Raw genomic sequence first — 19594 nt, forward strand, 5'->3', positions numbered from 1 at the left:
CCGCGAGCTGCGCCTACTCAAGCACATGAAGCATGAGAATGTGAGTACCCAACACACACACACACACCTGAGTGAAGAACACACAGACACACACACACACACACCTGCCATGACCTGAGTTAAGAAAACACACACACACACATGCACACAAAATCACCTGAGTACACACACATGGCAGTATACAATAAGAAGTGTGGAGGCACTATCTCCAAATGTCAGTGCAACTCAGATGATGCACAGGTGCGACCTCTGCTGCAGTTCCACATCTCTCTGTGCCCTCAGCTCCACTGCCCTGTAAACTCTCGTCTTTATATCTCAATAATGTCAATAGCGTTTCTTGCAGCGTCATCTAGCCTGTCGTATCAGTAGGAAGTGGTTCTCTCCAAGGCTGCAGGCAGTATGTCACAGTGCCGCCCCCCCCCCCCCCCCCCCCCCCCCCACCCACCCACCCCACACACGCGCACACACACACACACACACACACACACTTTCACACTCTGGCAGAGGAGCTGAGTAGGGGGGAGCCCTTGGAGAAGTTTAGTTCCTGTTTTTGTTTTCATTACGAGCTGGTTTCCTTGGCGATCACTCTTGAAGGCACTTGTCACGTCTGCTCACTAAAGCGTTGAAGGGCACCGGCGTGCTGGGGAGACATCCACTGATTTCTCCCTGTGTGTGTGTGTGTGTGTGTGTGTGTGTGTGTAGGAGTGCGTTTCTGACTCCACGACACACTCTCGCTGTGTTATGCAACACAGCGGCCCACGGAGGCCCTCCTCCTCCGAAAATGGGAATTCACAAAAGACTCGTGTTGGCCTCTCACTTCCTGAGTGCTCAAACCCACTGCAGAGTGGCATTAGCTAACAGAATAAAGGGCACAATCCACACAGAAAGGTGTGAGTTGATGCACAAGTCACTGTTGAATAGGAATGGGTGTGTGTGTTTTGTCTGTGTGTGGTGTGTGTGTTTGTTTCTATGCGTGTGTATGTTTTGTGTGTTGAATAGGAATGTGTGTGTGTGTGTGTGTGTCCGTGGTTTGTCTGTGTGTGTCCGTGGTTTGTCTGTGTGTGTGTGTGTGTATGTGGTTTGGTGTGTGTATTTGTTCCTGTGTGCCTGAGTAGGTAGGTGTGTGTGTGTGTCCTGAAGAAATGGGACTCATTTGTCTGCTGTTGTCAGGTGACTTCTCTCCCTCTCATAGCTCCTGCTTCTTTGTTTTTGTCAAGAGCTGGCCAATCACAGCAGCCTGCACTCCTGAGCCAGCCAATCACATCAGCCTGTGCCCCCTGCCTGGGCGTATGCCAGCAGGGGGTGTCTGTGCCACCCACTCCATCCCTCGAGGGCATGGTGGGCATGAAGGCTGCTATAGCTCCCATAACCATGCCTACACACACACACACACACACACACACACACACACACACACACACAAAGACACATGCTCAAAGACACTCACAAATTTACAGAAACACACAGTTACACACACACACTCTCCCATGGCCCTTGCTGTGTGTTGATGCTGTTGTGTGCTGAACTCTGTTGGTGACTCCACAGTGAGAGTGAACACACACGGATGTTCTCTGACCGACATTCACCGTGTGTGTGCGTGTGTGTGTACACATGCCACCTCAGTCAGGAGCTGAGACACACTGTGATTCACTGTTGAGGGCTGCAGATCAATGTGTTACCAGCGAGGGATTTCCCGTGTGTGTCATGGGATTAGTAAATGCCCGTTGATCTGCCAGACTGACTTGGACACACAGCTGACTCTGGATGAATGTAATGTAGCCTCCATCTGTTGTGGATTCTCTTGTGTGTGTTTACCTTTTTAGAGGGTTATCTCACACCCTACCAGAGCTGGTGGTCTGTGTTAAATTGTGCTAGTTGTGGACATTACCATGGACGTTGTTCTCAACTGACATGTGACAGAAACTCATGCTATTCACTGACTCTGGCGTGTACACTGCTTGGCCTTAGAAAATGTAAGATGGAATAATACTATGATTATTGTTGCAGACAGACAGATGCATTATCAATCCACTGGGAAATATTGTACTATTATAGTTGTATTTGTACTGTTTGATCTTTGACCCTTCGACGTGTGTGTGTGTGTGTGTGTGTGTTTCAGGTGATTGGCCTCTTGGATGTGTTCAGCCCCCATGTCACTCTGAAGGAGTTTAACGACGTGTGAGTAAACATGTTTTTTCCTCCCCCAAAACTAATGCAATCCCTGGCCTCTGCAACAGACCACATGCATGCTAACGTTGCGCTAACTAGCTTTGTGTTCTGGTGCAGAGAGACTGTGTGTGCTGGCTAACGCTAGCAAGCTCTCTGCACAGGGTTTGAAGATCGTTGTGGGCAGAGGCTGTCTGTAGCAAGTCAATGTTAAAAGTTCTGGGTGGAGGGGGTGTATGTTAGCCAACATTATCCAGCCCTGTTTCCTGGGAAGGCTAAGTTTTTGATTTTCACTGTACTGTACACTCATGTGTGATGTAATATGCAGTAATAGGTCAAAGGTCAGCTGTTGTGGCTAAAGCTTATTAAAGCTAACTAGCAGTTTGTCTTCTTTCTGGAGTGCTTGATGTGGAGAGTACGAGGGAAGCTTGCTGTGCAGGCGGAGGAGGTAGAGCTGTCCTGCTTTGGGTAGCCGGAGGATGAGTCATGGGCCGGGTGGGTGGGGGAAGTGGGCGTGGCCCAGGAGACTGTGCCAGCAGCGATAGCTGATAGCTTTGTGAAACTCAGCCAGGCTGACTAACTACAGGTCGAACCACCTCTGCTTCAACTGCAGCTCTCTCTTCCTATTTCCTCTCCTCTCATCTTCTCCCTCTTTCTTTCTTTCTCCCTCTCTTTTCTCTGTCTGTCTCTCTATTCTTTACCTCCTTATTGTCTTGGTTTGTCAGGTGCTTGTCTACATGCTCACCAGCTCACGTGTTGTCAGTCGTTTTCATGCGGTAAAAGACAAGGAAACAGTAGTTAATCAATAGTTATTGATCTTTTGAAGGTTAAATAATTCAGTTATGGGACAGACTGCAGATGTTCTTGACCGTTCTGTCCTGAGCCTGTGTCAGAAGCGGACCGGTGCAGACGCAGCACGTGCATGCACTGTCTCCATGGCAACAAAACAGCCGCCCTCCCGTGCCTGCGCCCCTCCTGAACAATACACAGAGCAGCAGAGAGGCCACTGACAAGATGATCACACACACACACTCACATGCTCACTAAAACACACTCCTTTGCACACACACTCTCATATGCGCGCACACACACACACACACACACACACACACACACACACACACACACACACACACACACACACACACACACACACACTGTCTCCCATGCTCTCCCAAAACACACTCAGTTGCACAGCACACTTTCTCTCACACACACACACTCATATGCACACGCAAACATACACAGTCACACTCTCTCTCTCTCTCACACACACACACTAATACTCTCATATGCACGCAAAAAAACACACTCTCATATGCACACACAAACACACTCTCTCTCTCTCACACACACTCTCATATGCACATACAAACACACTCTCTCTCACACACACTCACACTCTCATATGCATACACAAAGACACCCAGTTGCACAAAGTCTTTCACTCTCTCATTCTCTCTCTCACACACACACACACACACACACACACACACACACACACACACACGCACACACACGCACACACACGTCAACACACTGACGGGTGGTGGATGACTGGTCACCTGAGTGGGAGTGTGTTCTTTAGCTGCTCTTGATCAAATGCACGTCTGTTTTCCCCTTTAGCGCTCCAGCAGAGACAGGAAGTCTCTGCCCAGGCCACACACAGGCCAGTGGGACAGGCTCCCTACGGTCAGAGAGAGAGAGGGAGAGAGAGGGAGAGAGAGGGAGGGAGAGAGAGGGAGGGAGAGAGAGGGAGGGAGGGAGGGAGAGGGAGGGAGAGGGAGGGAGAGGGAGAGAGAGAGGGAGGGAGAGGGAGAGGGGGAGAGAGGGAGAGAGAGAGAGAGAGAGAGGGGAGGGGGAGGGAGGGAGGGAGGGAGAGGGAGGGAGGGAAGGAGTGAAGGAGTGAGACAGAGAGGGAGGGATGGATGGATGAAGAGGAGGAGAATGAGGGAGAAGAGAGAGGGAGGGTGAGGCAGGAGGTTTGAGGGAACAAGAGCTCCTCTGTCATGGGGTTTAGCTGCCCAGCTCCCCTTGGTGGGGTGCCTCCCTGGCCATGGAAATATGAAAGACACTCACACACACTCACACACACACACACACACACACTCACACACACACACACACACACACACACTCATAGTTTTGATTTCAGAAGGGTTGGTTTAATGTTGGTTTGGTAGGACACACAGCTGCTCTTACTGGTTTCACTTTCACTTCCCCCTGTCTCACCCCCCCCCCCCCCCCCCCATCTCTCCCCCTCTCTCTCTTTCTCTTTCCCTCTATCCCTCTCTTTCTTTTTTTCTCTCTCTCTCACCCTCTCTCTTTCCATCCCTCCTTGCTCACTCTCCTCTGTTTCCATTCCTGCCTTCTCATTCACTCTTGTTTCCAGCTCAATCATCCTCTCTTTTCTCTGTCAATTGCCCCCTTTCTTTCTTTCTTTCCTTGTTTGCTTGTTTCTTTCTTTCTTCCTCTTTTTTTGTCACTGTAGTCTCTTCTTTTCTCATTTCACTTCTTCTCTTTGTGTCTTTGTGCTTTCTCTCTCTCTCTCTTTCCCTTCCCTCTCTCCCACTCACTCCGTGTCCTCATTTTTAGAAGATGCATGACCACAGCAGCTAAGAATATGGCCTATATACACACACACACACACACACACTCATATGCATACACATGTTGGGAGGGGGAGGCAATCAGCATGAGTGAGTGTGAGGGTAAGTGAGATTTTTTTCCGGTGTGAGTAAGTGTGTGTGGGCGGAAGAGCAAACGTTCCCAATGTTTCCCACCCTTCATTTGGAGAGGTGTATCTGTGTGTGTGTGTGTGTGTGTGTGTGTGTGTGTGTGTGTGTGTGTGTGTGGAGACAAAAAATACTGGCAAAGTCTTTGCTCAGTCTCAGCCAACAAAGGGAGCATGCAAATATGGAGACGGAATTGTTTTGTTTATCCTGAAGCGTTGAGTGCTCTACATGGCACAACCTGTAAAAGTATGTGAGCCATGTCGACCCGTCGCCTTGTCAAATGACTCCTCCAAAAGTATTTAGATCTTGTTTTTCCTGCTTGGATCCAAACTAAAGCATTTATGTGTGAGTGTGCATTGGGCCGTAGTGTTGCAGTGCAGTTGGCTCACAGGAGACCCAGTCCACTCCAGCCCAGCAGGCCAGAATCCTTCCCCAGCAAGAGGAGCCTTTGCCAGGCAGCCCTGAGCTCTCTCTCCCCACCCCTCCCCCCTCCTCTTTCCCCACCCAGGGGCCCTGCTGCCCAGCACATTCATCTGGTCATGGGCAGGGCTGGGCAGGGTCCACCACACCATAGGCTGCACTAGCTGTCAGTCACATAAGATGGCTCCACCCCTGCACCAGGCCCAGTGTGTGCATGCACGCGTGCGTCCACATTCCATGATTGCATGGTTGGGTTGCGTTCCTTTCCAGACAGATGGCGTGAATGAAAGAGAGGTTTTGAATTGGGCCGGGCAGGAAGCAGACGCCGAGAGAGAGAGAGAGACAGCATGTGCAGGTTTGGACTGGTGGACGACAGGACCTCAGAGATGAGGAAGCCATTAGATATACCGTCAGAGACTTTCTAATGAGGATAGATAGATAGATACTTTATTGATCCCCAGGGGAAATTCAAGAAGGAGACAGCACTCCAAGAATCCTCCATAGAAATGCATGGGGTTAGTTCATAACGCCAATATGGCTGTAGTCTACACATAAATCCCACCCCTTCCTGTATGCCACCCCATTCACTTGAATAGGAATAACTGCCCAAAGTGTGTTCCCAAGATGGCCCATAAGGACTTTGGTACCGCTGTATCAGATCCATCACATCATATCGTGTACTCGTTCCATCCGCTCACTAAACCAGTTGATTCTAATTAGCACAGCTCTTCAGCCAGGTAGATGAGCTGCTTGGTGGAACTTGCCTGTTTTAATGGCACAGCACAGGTAGAATTGCCCATTAAATGGTTTTACGGTCCTGAGGTTTTTTGAATTTTGAATTTGCCCTTGGGGATCAATAAAGTATCTATCTATCTATCTATCTATCTATCTATCTAGGTCAGGGCTGGCCACTGCGTTTATTCAAGGCAGTTGGCCAGTCTCTGCAGGTCCACTATTCATGTCTTGCTGAGTTGTGCTAGAACGTGCTGTTGATGTTGATGTTGATGATGCTGATGTTGTTGCTGTGACGTCGCTGTGACACCTGTCTGTTGCCATGGCAGGTACCTGGTGACGCACCTGATGGGCGCCGATCTCAACAACATCGTCAAGTGCCAGAAGCTGACGGACGACCATGTGCAGTTCCTCATCTACCAGATTCTCCGCGGGTTAAAGGTCAGTGCAGCAGGATTATTATGGGATGAATGCGTCCCTGGAGACGCTTGACGCCGTTTCATTTATAATGTTATGATGGGAGCTCTTGTAATGACTGCCATATCGATCCACTCCTCTTCATTTTCTAACATGCTTGTTTGTCTCTCTTTCTCTCTATCTCTCTCTACAGTACATCCACTCTGCAGACATCATCCACAGAGTAAGTGATTGAAATGTGAAACCTTATTCCCTGAGGCCTTAATCTAGATACCAGCTCAGCTCTGTGCTAGGGACCACACACATATGGGCTGCATCCAGGACACATCCAGACCATAATATCCAGGACAAATCCAGACCATAATATCCTGGACACATCCATACCATAACATTCAGAACACATCCAGACCATAATATTCAGAACACATCTAGACCATAATATCCAGACCATAATATCCAGGAAACACAGACCATAATATCCAGGACATATCTAGACCATAGTATCTTGGACACATCCAGACCATAGTATCTTGGACACATCCAGAACATAATATCCAGGACACATCCAGATCATAATATTCACGGCAGCTTTCTTGGTGTGCCCGAGAGCCCCTGCATGTAAACAGCCCTGTGTGGCAGACAGCTCTATAGCCTCAGGGGTGGGGGTGGTTTAGGGTGCTGCCAGGGGCATTAGTGAGGTAGATTAGACCATTGGGTGCAGTGGCTGTTGTGGGGGAAGTATGGCTATGGTATTAGACTGGGGTAGGGTGGGATTGAGGGTGTTGTTGGGGCATTAGCGAGGTAGATTAGAGCCATGGGGGGGGGGGGTTTATGAGGGCAGGGAGGGTATGGTGTGGAGGCAGAGGGCAGAGAGAGCTGGCTGGGTGGAGATGTGGGTGGAGATGTGGGTGCTCTGGTAAACAAGCAGCGCTCCATCAGGGTCGTTATCAGGCATGGAGCTCTGCTCACCATGAGCACTTTATGGCCCGCACTAATGAGAGCAGAGAAACCAGAGGACCATAACACTAAAACACCTCTCCCGCTCTCTCGCTCTCTCTCTCCCTCCCTCTCTCCCGCTCTCTCACTCTCTCTCTCCCTCCCTCTCTCCCGCTCTCTCACTCTCTCTCTCGCTCTCGCTCATCTTTCTCTTTCGTTTATGTTCTCATCTGTCTTTCTGTTCATCTTTTACTCCCCCTTACTCTACATCTCTATCCATCCCTTGACCCCCTCCTCTCTCTCTCTCTTTCTCTCCCTCTTCTCCCTCTCTCCCTCCCTCCCCCATCTCTCTGTAGGACCTGAAGCCTAGTAACCTGGCAGTAAACGAGGACTGTGAGTTGAAGGTAAGTGAGCAAAGACATTAATCCCAAATCAAACAAAACACACATGTGCGCATGTACCACACACACATGCACACACGTACACATCTTCTCACACTCGTGAACTGACTGAGGCAGTATGTACACATACACACACACACACACACATATATATTTGCATATATACATACGCATACATAATACACACACTCAAATATCCTGTCACACACATGAAAAAACAGGTAACACATACACACTAACTCTTACTCTTACACTCTTTGTGAACAGCAGAGGTGTTTTTAGTCCTTGAACAGAGATCGTGAACGTTTAAATGTTTGCGGCAAACATGTTTTCTCTGAGCAGTCAAATTTGAATAATTTTGTGTAAACAACATCTCTCCTCACGTCTCTGTAGATTCTGGACTTTGGTCTGGCGCGACACACGGACGATGAGATGACCGGCTACGTGGCAACGCGCTGGTACCCGGGCGCCAGAGATCATGCTCAACTGGATGCACTACAACATGACAGGTAGGCACAGGTCACTGCCATATGACCAGCAGGAACATTACAGCCGACTACAGGTCAATTTCACTGCCCACTGCAATATGACCAGTAGGGACATTACAGTATTGTCGGCTCTAGATCACCTACTCACTACAACATGACCGGTAGAAACACTATTGTTGACTGTAGGTCACCTACACTGCTTGCCCGGTGCCATGTTGAAATGGCCAGTGTGGGGTGAGACTGATAAGAGGAAAAGTCCCATTGCACCTGGCGCGCACTGCGCCGTGGTGTGTTTTTCTAACATGTTCTTAGATGAGTGCCAGCTGGGGACAGTTTGAGTGAGTATACACACACACACACACACACACACACACACACACACATACACAGATGGACACACACACGCACGCGTGCACACACCCAGGCACGCACGCGTTCACACACACAGACACACACAGCTGTACAGTATATGCGGGCCCTCCGACATGTTCTTGGATAAGGTCAAGCAGGGGACCGTCTGAGTGAGTGAGTGTTGGATAACGGGCTCGGTGACTGACAGTCCAAACATTGGTCAAGTCAGGCCGTTAAGAGTTGACAATGCAGTAATACATTATTGAGGAACAAGGAGTCGATAGGGCGGCAAACAGTTAGTCCTACACGGGAAAGACAAGAAAAACAGCGATCAAATTAAGTCAAGTAATAAAGTAAAATGTGATCAATAAATATAGTTGTAAATAAATAGTAATAATAATAATAATCTGACGCCAGCACCAAATCATTGCTGGAGGATCACCTTAAAAACACCTATATCCAGCCTTCTTTAAAGTGTTGCAGATAAATCCAGCCTTCTTTAAAGTGTTGCAGATGTTCAGCATGGTCAGTTCAAATCTAAGAAGGATTGTGAAAGGAAAACTACAGCCAACCATGTCTGGAAGATTGTGCTAATTAACTGAAGTGAGTAGGAGAGGATTAAGTGTGTGTGTCTGTGTGTGTGTGTGTGTGTGTGTGTGTGTGTTTTGCAGTTGACATCTGGTCGGTGGGTTGCATCATGGCGGAGCTGCTGACTGGACGAACCCTCTTCCCTGGAACAGACCGTATCCTTCACGCTGCATCTGTTTTCTCTGTGCTGTACTTTGTTTACTCTGTTTTGTTTCCGTTGTTCGTTTTGTTGTCGTCTGAGTGAAAGTAGTGGGTTTGACAGCCCCCTGGTGTGAGCGTCCCTGTGCAGCAGTAGGTCTGAATGGCGGCTAGTCTCCGTCATCGCTGTTCCCATATAAGGAGAAGCGGCCGGCCAGCTCTGATCGCAGAACAGGAGCGGATCGTTTGCAAGGCACATAGCAGCCAAAGCAAAAATACAATTAGAAGATGGGGCTCCATTTTCTTTCATTTTTTTCCGAATGTCCACAGTCCATATGTGCCGCTGTCACATGTGGTGTTGCCCATTCCATTGTCCAGAGGAAGTGCATTGTTACTGCATGCGCTCCGTGAACATTCTGCTTCAGTTGCATGTTCAATGGAGCACAGCTGTTCTAAATGATCAGAATCTCCACACAGCTGGTATCATATAAGGCATAAGAAAGGAATCTGATTCCCCGCCTAGCTCTTGCTATCAGATAAAAGCGTAAGCAATTAATCCGAATCTACTCCTTGTTTGTTTAAATGTGTTGCACATAGCCTAGAAATCTAGATGCACCCTAGCGGCGGCAAATTAATTTGCTCAGCCTGTACGTCTAGTATCAAACCATAGGGATTTCTATTGGCTGACGGCGTGGACTTCATCCAATCACAGCGCTCTATTTTGTTAGAGAGTCTTAAGGCGGGCTTAACAGGATAACGACAGTCCTGTGACGGTGAACAACAAGGAAGGTGGCTATGGCTAACGAAGAGCGGTTGTTTGAATAGGCGTTGGCGTCAACTTTGGAGGAGTTGGACTTGTGCTTTTCTTTGAAAGTTGAGCAACACAATGCACTGAAGTCATTCCTTTCGAAGAAGGATGTATTTGCCGTTTTGCCGACCGGATACGGATATGGTCGTTAATGCTGGCCTATTGCATGCCTAGGCAGTTTGAAAGACAATTCTCTGCCCGCCCCTTGGATTAAGCGAGGTAAATGGTTCGATTCCAGACTATACATTTCAATGATATAGGATGGCCCGCCAGGCTATGTTGCACATACACTGTGGTCAAAAGTCCATCCCACCATCAGTGTCTGGGGTGAGGTTGTGTAGAGTGCAGGGCAGAGGATATCAAGTGACCATGTGGAGGACTCACTGCAGTCCCAGCTGGCACATGGGCGCCGTCACACACTGGCCCAACTTTAACCTGGATTGCCTCACTGCTGCCCTCTAGGGGTCAGAGGCTGTACTTGCACAGTGCACAGGCAGGCAGGCCGGCTGGTCAGCTGGCCGGTCCTGTTCACCGGCGGCTCCATAGAGAATGACTCAGCCTCGACAGTCTTCTTGGAGTCAGTGTGACTCACTGGGTTAACTGCCTCTGTGGCAGAATGAACTTCACTCACACAAACCTTGCCTGTGGCACTGGTAAACAGGCCCCACTCACACTCTCACACACACACACACACACACACATAAGCACCCTTCATACAGAAGCTTTGTTTTTGTTATTGTTGGGAGTTGGTGAGAGCACTATCAGTACTATCACTCTCTTATAAACACTCAGAGGACGGTCTGAACCACAGTTCCAGGAAAGTGTTATATTGATAACATCAGCTGGAGTCTGCCCTCATTCCCTCCCTTAACAGCCACTCTCTGCCAGTTCTCTGTTTATCTGGTGACGTACGTGTGTGTGTGCATGTGTGTAAGAGAGAGAGAGAGACACACACAGACACACACACTCACACTATCATGATCAGGTAACAGCACACAACTCTGTACAATAACAGTTTGTAGTTTTGCGTGTGAAACCAGCCGTCTGCTGCCATGACCTTTACGGAGACAAACAAAGTCATTCTATCCGTTCTGTCTACGAGCGCAGTGTGTGTGTGTGGAACTGTGTGTGTGGAACTGTGTGTGTGGAACGGTGTGTCTCGCCCATCCATTCACCACATGCATAATGGGGGTGGGCAGGGCAAGAAGCCAACGCCTGCCAAACCAAAAATATTTACGCAGCATGCAAGGATTGCAGAACCGTCAGACATGTGCAAAGCGTTCTATTAGCGGCTTTGATGGCACGCAGGTATTCAGAGAATGTCTACAGCCCTCCTTACACTGAAAGACTTCAAAAGACAAGTAATCGAGTTTTTAAGATTTATGATTTTGCAACGACTAGGGATCTTGCAGGGTCACTGATTACAAGACTGCAACTAGATTCCTTTTACTTATTTTCCATCGTGCACTAGATATCAACAGGAACTCAAACAATAGCCTACTCATATCAATGTCATATTTTCGTGTTCTGCAGCATTGTTTAATGTGTGACATCCCTAACCGATATAAGAAACAAAATAACAAATTATCATATTCATGGGTTTCATCACATCCCTTGCCACAGATGTATAAAATCAAGCACTTAGATTATGAATGCAGACTGCTTGGTGCTTGATTAATACACCTGTGATAAGGGACCTGATGAAACCCAGGAATAGGCTACAGCTATCGCCTATTTTGCCACTTCCTGTTTGGTGTTGGAGTGAGCTCACTATTGATTTTTACACTGTTCACGTCACTATTTGCATGAGCCACGACTAAAAGACTTGCGATAATATCAACCATGTTTGATATTGTCGTAACGGCAAAACTAGAAAAAGACTGACTCTGACTGACTTAAAACCGCTAAGATTGGCACCTTACACTAAACAATCTAGTTGACGGAAGCGCACCACGACTCCAGTACATGATTTCTGTCCGACTTTGGAAATTTAGTCGCCGACTGTGAAATCACACGAAAATCGTAGAATGTAAGGCCGGCTTTAGTTGAGGGAAGAGATTCGAGAAGAGGAAGAAGAGAGGGCCAGAATGCCTACGGTTTTCCCTGTGGACAAATACTTCCCAGTTTGTTGCATTTGGTTTTGGGATGTTTAGTTGTGTGATGTTTTGCTATCAAATGAATGACTGTTGTGCGTCCAGTTCTGTCGTGGGCCATTAGAAGGGTCCTCTGTTTGGCATGGCTGTGGTACTGGTCCACTGCTTGGCAAAGAGTGTGTGCTGGAAGGCTCGGCACAGCAGTCGCATGCCACATGCCCAGGCTCCTGCCTGTCTGCATCATGTCTCAATAGCGCCCTCTAGTGTCAACTCTCAGCATGTCACTGCTCTTCATCTTAAACCACAGTCATGCCTCAGAGCTGCTCATCCTGAAATGGATCCGCCTGAGATCTGGCTGTGATCTGGTCTAGAGTGAACTTGTTATCTGATGTCACCCACGCATGCCTGTTGTCCCATTTTCCTCACTAACACTAATGGCCTATGCAGATTACACGATTTCAGCCCGATTTCGCTATGATTTTGTCGTAGCCGACACATTTTCAGTGTTCGAATATGAAGGGTTGGGAACGACGCCGAAGGAGGAATGCGTCTTGTAATGTGACATATTCAATGATCAGCAATTTATCGTCTGCGATGTTCCACAATTCCACGACCAAAAGTCTAGCTTGTTAGAATTTTTGAGGAATCTCCTCAAATCTCCGCAACGAGTAGTCTACGATAGGCTACATGATTTTGTAATGTGGTCAAACTCCCGACCAGGACTCGCACAAGAATTTATGGTTCTTCGATCGCCTAGTCTGACATAGTCAATCATAAAAGACCATTGTGGAAGACAAATCGTGTTATCTGCACAATATAAGACCACACCACTAGGTGAGATCTGATCTGGCCTCTTCTCCTGCACCACCCATGCCCTCCTCGTCCTCTGGACCTGGCACACACCCCTACCCTCTGTCCACCGCTTCAGCTGAGAAGCCGCGTCACACCGTGTGTGTGTCTGTGCATGTGTTCAGGGGAATCTGTCTTGCCTGGATGTGGCTGAGCCGGGGGTAAGCGTTCACACTAAAAATCAACACAGATGTAGCCCTGGTCAAATGCAGGGTACGATTTGCTGTCCTCAAATACCCTGGGTGGAGTTTTGACCCTCTGACGGTCCTGGGGAGCCTCCATGCAGCCTTGAGTTTTCCTTTATGTGGTCTGGAAGATATTGACCAGCTGAAGCTTATCATGATGCTGGTGGGGACGCCTGGCTCAGAACTCTTGATGAAAATCTCTTCAGAGTCTGTGAGTGCATGAGACCTGCTTGTGTTTGAGCTGACCAGAGCAGAGCCTGTGTGTGTGTGTGTGTGTGTGCAATGTCTGCCCGGACACTACTGCCTGCCCTCTGTCTCACTCTTTTTCTCTCACTCTCTTCCTCTCTCTGTCACTCTTTCTCTCTCTCTCTTTCCCTTTCCCTCTCTCTGTCTGTCCATCTCAGGCATGTTGTAATTACTCCTCCTTTCATCTTGTGTAATTATATGAGTGTGCTGTCCTGGAAAAAGTTCTGATGTGTGCACTGGATACATGACTGATGGGGCAAGCGGCTTTCTGACCTCTGAGTGGAGTGAAGCTTTCTCTGATCTTAACTGCTTTCTCATGTAGGCCTCACAAGCCTGTGTGTGTAGTATGCAACACTGCATGTGTGTCTGTTGTGTTGTGTGTGTGTGTGTGTTTGTTTGTGTGTGTTTATGTGTGTTTAAGCTCCAATTTCTGCCCTCCATTCTCTCCTCCCCCACACCCCACCCCTCTCTGCTGCCATGGAGACCAATGAGGAGGTGTGTGGTGATGGGACAGTAGAGGTGCTGTGTGTTGTTTGTTTGTTTGTTTGTTCGTGTGTTGTTTGGCCCTTGACTGTGCGTAAGATATAAACCAGCTTCAGCAGATAATGAGGCTGACGGGAACTCCGCCTGCCTCCCTTATAAGCAGGATGCCCAGTCATGAGGTGAGAACCGCCCCCATGACCTCCAGATGACCTTCAAACAACCTACGGATGACCTTTCAGATGACGTGGCTGTATAGGTTGAAGCCATCGGTAGTAAAACTGCATAGCGCCCCCAAAAGCAGAGCACATTTCCATTTTGTCCCCTGTGGGGAAAACGAGAAATTAGACATTTAAAAGTCCAGTCTAGTCCAGTTTGACACCCAGTGAAAGATGCCTAGGAAATAAGTTCTCTGACCCGCTCACCTGACCATCAGTTTGCTGTCCTCCACCTTAAGGTAATATCCACAGGCGGTTTGTGTGAATGGATCTGATCCACTACCCCCTGAACCCATGACCTCTGCCCTGACCTCTCCCATAGCCTCTGCCCTGTTGGTGAGATGCTCACACAGGTTGACTAATGCAGCCGTGTGCAATGGTAGTCCTAAAACAGTGGCCACGGGACTAACTGAACAGGTCCTGGGTACGAGCACACTTTGAAAGGACTGAGGAGAGAAGCTGTAGCTGTAGCCAGGAGAAGAGAGATAGCTGACGCCGGACTTCATTTCAAGTGAATCAGTGCCATTCAATAATAATAATTACCTCCTGTCCTGTCCTGTCTGTGCTGCTTACCTGATCGCTTTGACCTCTGACCTCTCGCCTGACTGCTGTGGTCATGTGGTCACTGTTTGGCCCGTGAGTTATAATCAGCACCGTTGCCTGCTCCGAGCACAAGCTGCCTCCCACTCCTGTCTGGCTGTGTGGTCCTGATGAGGAGTCTATCATGCAGTGCTGCGTGGAGAGGTTAAGGAGGTGTCTGTGTGTGTGGACTTCAGCAGAGTAATGGTGTGTTTGTCTTTTGAATGCAGGCGAGAAACTACATCAACTCACTCCCCCAAATGCCAAAAAGGAACTTTGCAGACGTGTTCATTGGGGCAAACCCAACAGGTAGGTGATTTAAAAGCAGTATGAGCATGAGTTCTTCTGCAGAGAATTAGACACTGGGTGGGATTACATGGACTCTTTTATTCTGATTAGAACCTTGATTGGAATGAAAGGGGTGGTGTATTCAGAGAGAGAGAGAGAGAGAGAGAGAGAGAGAGAACAAACAAACACACACAGTTCTGTTGAGCTTTAAGTGTGTGTGTGTGTAAACCTCTGTGTTTGGACCTCTCCACACACAGCCGTCGACCTGCTGGAGAAGATGTTGGTGCTGGACACGGATAAGCGGATCACGGCGTCTGAGGCCCTGGCCCACCCGTACTTCGCCCAGTACCACGACCCGGACGACGAGCCTGAGGCAGAGCCGTATGACCAGAGCTTTGAGAGCCGCGAGCTGGAGATTGACGAGTGGAAACGTGAGTGTGTCACACACACTCACACACACACACAGACCTGCTGGCATTGCAGAAGTGCCAGTGCTAAAGTAGTCTCTGAACTGGAAATTAAATGTTAATAAAACGAGAATATTTATGGGTTCTGTAAGCAAAATCTTAACAGGTAAAAAATGTGTTATTAATGTAGCTTTTGTCCATGCGTTGAGTGAGCTTACTATGAGGTGATCAGAGTGACAGGTGATTAGTGCATATGATGGACAATGCCCCCCCCCCCTCCCCCTCCCTGCAGGGCTGACGTTTGAGGAATTGGTCAGCTTTGTCCCTCCGCCCCTCGACGAAGACGAGATGGAGTCGTGAGGGAGGGAGAGACGTGACGTCATGCGTGGTCCAGTCCCCTCTCGCCGGCCGCAGAGGACACTGCCCCCCACTGGACCAATCTCCCCACCCCCTCTCCCCCAACAGGAACACAAACAGGAAATGGATGATCTCAAAGTGCCTGTAGCTGAATCGTCAGCTGTGGGTCCCTCCGTAGGTCAAAGGTCAAACAAGGCAATATCTTCGGCTCCTCCCCTTACCTGTTATGAAATGTGGGTTTGAAAACAAACCTCAAAATAGAAACCGCTTCGATCGATATATTGACGCACGGAGGACGCAGAAGACATCTAACGTGAATGCTTTTTCTGAATTAGCAAATACACGGACAGCCATGACAATACAGAACAGGAAATTTTGACATGCAAAGCAAATAAGCAGATGCTATTTGTTGTGCACAGTGTATAGCCTATGCCTGCATAGGTTGGGGTATGAGTTCTCCCAAAAAGAGACTTTTGGAAGCAGCGCTTAAGAATTTTCTCCAGGTTTTCTAGTTTTCCGTCTTCAGTCAGAGCGGAGCGCTGTGTCTGCCGTCTACTTGCATGTTCCAGTGTTCGAGCCGTGTAAATAAATACCTTAGCAAGCACTCGTGTAAATAAGTTATGACAGACGGCCATCGTTACCAGTTACTCTGCCAAGGAACGTCTCTCCTGCCTCTAGCCTCTCACCGCTCCGACACACACGCACACACACTCTCTTTTGCCCAGTTTGTGTCTTTCTATGACTTCAGTTCTAAAAGAATGTCGGCTCAAATGCCCGCCAGTCAATCAATTTCACAATCAAGAATGTCATCTTTTTATTTTGAATTTGGAGAATGTAGACCATTTCCAGTTTTACTCTAGCAAATTTTAAACATAGCCTGACCATGAGCTGGCTGCTGTCTGTATCCAGCCACCCCGCTCTATATCCGTGCTCTAGAACAGGAATGACCTAAGAGAGCCGCATGAGTTGATGATACGAAAGCTACTGACCTTACAGCAGGTGAGCTTAGTCCAGGTTCCGCATGAGTTGATATACAAAAGCTAGTGGCCTTACAGCTGCTGAGTTTAGTCCAGATTCCCATTTGACATGATCTACATATCTAATCCTCTGCTGGGGAGAAGCTGTCTGTCCCTCTTAGTTTAACCTCCTCTCAGTGTCCCAGAAGTCTCCAGGTGAATGTGCGTCCCAGTCCGCTGGCTAAAGCAAGGCCGCTCTGTCCTGTCCACTCTTCCTGCTCCCTTTCTCTGCAACTTCTTTATTTGTTTTGTTGAATGAAAAGAACGGAGAATATGCAGGTGCATAGGTTGCCCTCTCGACCTATAGGAACTTCTAATCCTGATTTAGAATGGCAAAGTGATTCTTTTTAAAATGTTAATTATTTTATTTTATTTCATATTTCTGTTTTTGTGTAATCCACATGTTGTTCCGTTTGAAGAAAAGTGTGTGATACCGTTTGTATATTTAGACGAATGGATTTTGTTCCACTGTAGAAACAGCTGTCAGCATGTGTATGAGCCAGTGATCAGACATCTGTGGGGGCCCTCCAACAGAAGCACTCAATACCAGCAGAATCCCCCGTTCCAGATCACCTCAGCCCACAGCAGGTTCCCCACATCCCCTCGTTCTGCACAACAAACACCCCCACACCAGGACTGCCCCCCACAAACACCCCCACACCAGGACTGCCCCCCACTCCAGGACTGCCCCCCACAAACACCCCCACACCAGGACTGCCCCCCACAAACAACCCCCTCTTTTTACATGTGTTTAAGTTTATTCCCAAATGTGGATTCCTCATGGACTGGTATTACGTTGAACCTCTGAGAAGCAATATCGGTATGGAGCTTGGCTCGCTCTCCCTGTCCCTCTCTCTCTCTCTCTCTCTCTCTCTCTCTCTCTCTCTCTCTCTCTCTCTGTCCCTCCCTCTTTCTTTCTTTCTCCTCTCTCTTTCTCCTCTCTCTTTCAATCTTTCTCTCTCTCTCTCTCTCTGAGTGTGTGGAATTGTTTTACTGTTTATGGGCACAAGTTTACAGGGCTCCAAAGGGTTCGTATTGAAATTGACGTCACATAATTGGAAGACCTGTCCACATCGTATTTATTACATGGTGAGACAAGCCAGGTCTGCCATATATTAATGTGATATATATATATATATATACAGTGATTCTTTTCTTTTTGTTGCAAAATGAAAGAGCGTCTTGTCCTTGTCTTGTTGTTTTGTGCCCTGTGCACACAAACAATTCTCAGTCTACCAACAACACAGGTAACGCAAAACCACTGCATAAAATTAATAAATAAAGGCAATTATTTTTCAGAATTGTTGTCTTCTCATAAAACATGTTTTGTTTGTCTGTCATTCTGTTTCTAGTCCTTCTGGGGTGTATGATGTGAAAACACAGGTATGCACATGCATTCAGTGCAGCACAGCTGAAAAATGAAACAGCTCTTAGTGTTCGCCCATGACATCCCATAATTTTGGAGAGTACATAGCAGGGCTTTTGTCCAGAGTCATCTCTGGTTCACTCTCCTCTCTTTAGTTCACCCCAGTAGTTTCCAATGGACTTCAGATCAGGGAACCATGGCAGAATGTTGATTTTGTGTTCAGTAAACACTTTTTGTGTTGATTGTGATATCTGTTTTGGAACATTGACCTGCTGGATAATCCAATCATGACCCACTTTTAGTGTCTCTGCTGAGGCGGTCAGATTTTGATTTAAAATGTCCAGGCATTTCAGTTTTAGATTCCATCACCTAATGGGTTTCCCAGGGCTTTTGGAATACAGCTGCATCTTAAAAAATTAGAATATCATGGAAAAGTTTCCCATAATTTATTTTAAAAAGTGAAACTAAGTGAACGTAAAAAACAGCCCCAGAACCACACAGACTCTCTCCACCATACTTATCACTGGGCATCTTTAGTTAGTCACATGTAATGTACTTACATCATAAGTTTGCTAGGCTTTGCATTTAGTGCGCATCTAAGCAGCTTTACTAGACTGGAGATCACTAATTAGACCAGTGCAGTCGCCTGGAGATTGGACACCATACCTGAGCCTGGAGTGACACTACAATTACAGAGCAAACCTGTACATCTTTTACAATTATATGATATGTGATCAAGTCATAAACAGGCGTGTTGTAGCCAGGGGTGTAGCACAATATCCTGGGCCCTACGCATAGGCAGTCCTGATGGGGCCCCCATGTCCCACCCTCATCCATATATTCCAGACTTTTTAAGGGCCCTTCCTCCCCTTGGGGCCCTAGTAATCAGTACTGGTTTTACCCTCAGTCCAACACCCCTGGTTGTAGCTGCTACAGTATTTAATGAACCCCATGAAGGCTCAGTAAGATCTTGAGGATGTTCGGCCTAGGAAGATAAATTGTGAGCTACACAGTTTAACAGAGAGCTTGGAAATCGAAACAATACTGTTACCAAGGAGATGGAAATGGCTACGACATAGATATATACAGTCTAGGGGCTAGGGCATGTATATGAAACCATATGATGACATCACAAAAATAGCGCCTTCCTAGAAGGATGAGGCAAAAGAGGGAGATTCAAAACAACCTGGAGACGAACCAGGAAGGTGTAACGAAGGAGAGAGGTTACAGCTGGAACACCACTGAGAAGAAGGCACTCAACAGGGACGAGTGGAGATCATACCTGTCAACACTCCCGTTTTTCCCTCGTTTCTCCCGTATTTCAAGGTCA

General features: G+C 47.7%; 1 protein-coding gene across 1 annotated transcript in view; it reads left to right on the forward strand.

Moving 5' to 3' along the window:
- Nucleotides 1-18218, forward strand: part of mapk14b (mitogen-activated protein kinase 14b) — a 27263-nt gene extending 9045 nt beyond the window's left edge. The window contains 10 exon segments of the mRNA XM_042088327.1: nt 6383-6494; nt 6664-6693; nt 7763-7810; nt 8201-8269; nt 8271-8316; nt 9318-9389; nt 14136-14215; nt 15061-15139; nt 15376-15549; nt 15818-18218. Coding sequence (XP_041944261.1) covers nt 6383-6494; nt 6664-6693; nt 7763-7810; nt 8201-8269; nt 8271-8316; nt 9318-9389; nt 14136-14215; nt 15061-15139; nt 15376-15549; nt 15818-15885 — 778 coding nt within the window. The 3' untranslated portion in view covers nt 15886-18218.
- The last annotated feature ends 1376 nt before the right edge of the window (nt 18219-19594 follow it).

Source organism: Alosa sapidissima, chromosome 4, assembly GCF_018492685.1.
Source record: "Alosa sapidissima isolate fAloSap1 chromosome 4, fAloSap1.pri, whole genome shotgun sequence".
NCBI classification, from domain to species: domain Eukaryota; kingdom Metazoa; phylum Chordata; class Actinopteri; order Clupeiformes; family Clupeidae; genus Alosa; species Alosa sapidissima.